This window comes from Cebus imitator, unplaced genomic scaffold (genome assembly GCF_001604975.1).
Source record: "Cebus imitator isolate Cc_AM_T3 unplaced genomic scaffold, Cebus_imitator-1.0 Scaffold439, whole genome shotgun sequence".
In the NCBI taxonomy this organism is placed as follows: Eukaryota; Metazoa; Chordata; class Mammalia; order Primates; family Cebidae; genus Cebus; species Cebus imitator.
In genome coordinates, this window is record NW_016107754.1 from 1,608,733 (window position 1) to 1,613,520 (window position 4,788).

The 4,788-nt window shown below is 41.2% G+C and overlaps 1 protein-coding gene across 1 annotated transcript in view; it reads left to right on the forward strand.

Moving 5' to 3' along the window:
• The window catches only part of MYH15 (myosin heavy chain 15), a 181,044-nt gene extending 177,694 nt beyond the window's left edge, over positions 1-3,350 (forward strand). The window contains exon 43 of the mRNA XM_037732018.1: positions 2,560-3,350. Coding sequence (XP_037587946.1) covers positions 2,560-2,574 — 15 coding nt within the window. The 3' untranslated portion in view covers positions 2,575-3,350. The remainder of the gene's footprint in view (positions 1-2,559) is intronic.
• The last annotated feature ends 1,438 nt before the right edge of the window (positions 3,351-4,788 follow it).

The following is a 4,788-nucleotide window of genomic DNA, read 5'->3' on the forward strand; positions in this document are numbered from 1 at the left end:
ACTTTTACACTGTTGGTGGGAGTGTAAATTAGTTCAACCATTGTGGAAGACAGTGTGGCGATTCCTCAAGGACCTAGAAATAGAAATTCCATTTGACCCAGCAATCCCATTACTGGTTATATATCCAAAGGATTATAAATCGTCCTACTATAAGGACACATGCATACGAATGTTCATTGCAGCACTGCTTACAATAGCAAAGACCTGCAACCAACTCAAATGCCCATCGATGATAGACTAGACAGGGAAAATGTGGCACATATACACCATGGAATATTATGCAGCCATAAAAAACGATGAGTTCGTGTCCTTTGTAGGGACATGGATGAACCTAGAAACCATCACTCTCAGCAGAAACCATCATTCTCAGCAAACTGACACAAGAGCAGAAAATCAAACACCGCATGTTCTCACTCGTAGGTGGGTGTTGAACAATGAGAACATATGGGCACAGGGAGGGGAACACTACACACTGGGGTCTGTTGTGGGGAAATAGGGGAGGGCCAGTGGGGGGTGGGGAGTTGGGGAGAGATAGCATGGGGAGAAATGCCAGTTATAGGTGATGGGGAGGAAGGCAGCAAATCACACTGCCACATGTGTACCTATGCAACAATCTTGCTTGTTCTTCACATGTACACCAAAACCTAAAATGCAATAAAAAAAAGAACAATCGGTTCCAATAAAACCTTTTCGTGTTTACTAAATTATACTTCTCCAGGTAGATGAAATGCTAAACCCTTGAGTGGCACGCACATTGTATTTATACTTTTCAAATGTTTACTTCCATTTTAACTTGCAGGGTCTGACATTTAGGGTCTGGATTCATTTGTGTAGTCAGGAGTCCATGGAACAAAGATGATTTTTAAAAAGCAGATGGATTAGCTCAAAATTCAGAGTGAACTCTCTCCGTAGTAGACATATACATGACTTTATTCCATATCAATATGGAGTCCATGAGGGAAGGTGTTTAAAATTGAGGCATTGGAGGAAAACAAATGCAAGAGTCTTGCTTTGCAGTTCTCTGCTTTACATTCCTGATTCTGCCTGAAAACACAGAAAAAAGGATCTTTCTGTGTCTCCTTGGTCCATGAAACGGCTCTTCTAATCTAAAGGTAGAGGCCATTGCCCTGATTTTACTGGTACAGTGATGAAGAATAATGTACTGAATGTTGGGTAGGGTTAGGTACTTTCGGCTTTCATATCAAAATTTTCTCAGGAATACACAGTTTTTAAATCAGGTCTGGCTTTAGGGGAAAGGAATCAAAGGAGATTGGATAATGTGATACTAGATAATAGATTGCCTGAAATCACTGAGCATAGCTTCTGGCATACATAGGCACCATTATGTCATTTATTTTTTTTAAACGTGGTGCATCACTAGCCCTCTTTCTCTGTGTTTTTGGGAAGAGTCAGGAATATAAAGCAGAGAACTGCAAAGCAAGACTCTTGCATTTGTTTTCCTTCAGTGTCTCAATCTTAAATATCTTCCCTCTTGGACTCCATATTGAGATGGTACAAATGTGTCTATTACAAAAGGAGTTCACTGCAAATTTTTAGTCCGTCCATCTGTGCTTTTTAAAATCATCTTTGTTCCATGGACTCCTGATTATTTTATACAAATGAATCCAGGTAGTAACTGAATTACTAGTAAATCTGCTGGGTAAGTTGATAGGGTTGCCAATAATATGCATAAATACTACCTTAAGGGAGGTCAAAAGCATCTCTTCTGAAGAACAGCCTGAGTTGGTTATATTGAATATTTTTAGATCTAAATATAAGAAATATGAATTATTGAGAGACTACAGAAATTTTTTACTGATGCCTGAATAGCTGCCTCAAGGATAAGTCCTAAGCGAGAGGGCCAATTCAGTGGTTTAAACTCTGGCCTCAATTTGAGAAGCATTGTGGCACTGGATGTAGGGTCTTCTATGCAGAGCCCGCCAGCAACCTCATATAAGTTGTTTAGGGAGGTGCTTCCCATGTGCTGCAATTGCATTCAGCTGCAGGAGGTTAAAGGGCCTGCAAAACAGATGCCATCCCTTCGACTTTGTCACAGTTATTTTCAACAAAGAACACAGTGAGTGAAGCAGAAACTGCTTTTGAGAGGACAGAGAGGAATAGGAAAACCTTCCTTGGCAGCACAATGACTAATTGTTTCCCCTTCACAGAAGAAAGGCCAAAAAAATCCCTCAACTGTCATAAGCACAAGGAAAAGGTTTTCTGACAATTGTGTGTCAGGGCTGGGGAGCAAATTTGTGATGTGGCTGCAGAATCTTTCTCCTCATGGGGTTGGCTAAAGGGGGTGCTGCCTTCACTGGCAAGGCAAGGCAAGGCAGGCAGAAAATTGAGAGTGACCGAGCATACCCTTGGGGTGAATTACTGGTGTCTGCTTTCTATAATGCAGATAATTGCCTCAATTCCCTGCCTCCCTTTGAAGTTAATGAAGAGTTGGCTAAGGCCTGCTTACCTCTGGAAAGGACTCAGCTTGGTTCTGGGCATGTGTTCCACTGGTGAAAATCACAGGAAATTCACAGAACACACTGACATTCTGTTTTTCAGGTTCAAAAAGAATAAGCATCCCCTGCTTTGAAAGGACAACAGCTGAAGAAGTACAAGAAAGATGCTGTTTCATGGCCAAAAACTTAGATTGCATTGGAAACATTTTTTAAAACATGTTTAAATTGCTTTTCACACCATATAAACAAGGCAATTAGAAAAATAATTAAGGGGAATATCATTGCTTCCACAGTTAATGGGGATTTTTTTCGATCCTCAAATGCAAGTAAACTACCTTCTCATGTTTCACATGACAGATTCAATAAATGAAAGAACGTTTTCACTTCTGATGTTTAAAGAAATGAATTAATACTTGATCCTTTGTCCATATTTCCACTTAATGGGAGGACTCATAGAAGATATCCTTAGACCAGTCACGTTCCCTGGGGACTAGGGCATGTTGGTGAGTGGTTTTTACTGAAGTTAGGCAACTTTGGCTTGATTCACCCCTAAATCTATGTATATATACTGTGAGCTGGCAGTGATGAAATAGAAGTCATAACATCTCCTCAGCATTGTGATATACATATAACCATAGTCAATTTGAACATGTAGGCAAAATTCTCCTAACCAACACACATGTAGGCTATATGCAGGTATACACTTTAAACATGGAGATAACCTCACACAAGACATTCAGTGACAGGTAATATGCTGGATTTGTGCAGTGCCAATTTAGCTAAGTTGGAAGAACATGTCCCGGAATTCCTCTCATGGTTCTGGATTGGCATGGGTCATAAAGAAATTTGCACTGATTTGACAGGCAAAATCAGCATCTATTTTATGCTCATAAGGTCAGTGTACAGACCCAAGCATTGTGACAGCTTGAAAATATGACTCCAGGCCAAAAAGGGGAGCTACCAGAGACCAGAGACAGCTCCCTGGACCCAGAGCTCTTCCAACTCCTGCCAGCCTCCTCCTTCAGCTTCGCAGAGTCCTGGCCAGGTGTGCGTGCAGCTCCATGGCAACCAGCAGCAGCTCTTCCTGTGGCAATCAGCCACGGCATTACAGTGGAGGCCGAGACACAGACATGGGTCCTGTTTGTTCCTATGGACTTCCCTTCATCCTCGCTGCTTGCATAGCTGACCAACAGTGACTTCAGGCCCCAGCCAGATGCAGAGGGAACAGCCTGGCATAGACTTCTCCACCAGCAGCTACAACTGCGTAAGGTTGAAGCTCTATAATAAATCTTAATTCTGTCATTCTCTGGTTCGGCCTCCCTGATCCAAACCTGACTCATATGGGTAGCTTGAAGATTAATTCAGGGACTGAGTGGTATCAGGGGATCCGGGTTCATTCTTTTCTGAATCTCTTGTTGCTGTAAGAAGACTTCAGCAGTTCTGAGCATTTTCTCCTCATACAATATCCTGTTTCTTCTTAAAGTGGAGAAACATATTCTGAGAAACAGACCTCTGGAATACTTGTCCTATTGAGGCTTCTTTACCTGCTTATGCTGAACCAGTCCAGTGGCAGGAGGACTGCAATTTCCAGGGCTGGCTCAGACAGGTCAAAGTGGTGAAAAATCAGGGTACCATTTAGGGCAAGGTGAACCAAATTTGAGTTTTGCGGTTGGTGGAGAGGGATGCACTGCCACAGAGTGAAAACTAGCAGGGATATGTGTCAGGCTGTTTCCAAAGCAGTTGCTCCTTATTACCATCAGTCTCAACCTGATGAGAAAACACAAAATGTCTAACAAACATGGAACTTTACTAGTTATTTTTTCCCTGCCGGAATAGTAATTTTTTTAAACTTCAGTAAAATATAAGTTTGGAATTACCCTTTAATAAGCCAATATTTATATTCAGGAAACATCTCTATATCCCAAACCTTTTCTTAGAAAGTTGCTATTGTCATATTACCAATCCTAAAGTCAGGATGCCATTGTTTCTCCACACCCCAGGCACATACTCAATAAAGTCAAACTTCACACTGGGGATACATCCCGTTTATTAAGTATCATATCTCTCACTTGGACACAATTTTTAGAAAGGAACCAAGGTTAAGGGGAAGCAGAGATGGTAGACACTTAAATATTTTTTCATTGGAGTTTTTCTTCACAATAGAATTTTTTGTTTTTACCATATCTAACTTAATTTTTTTTTACTTTAAGTTCTGGGATACATATGCAGAACATGCAGGTTTGTTACATAGGTATACATGTGCCATGGTGGTTTGCTGCACCTTTTGATCCATCCTCTGGATTCTCTCCCCTTGTTCCCCCAACAGGCCCCA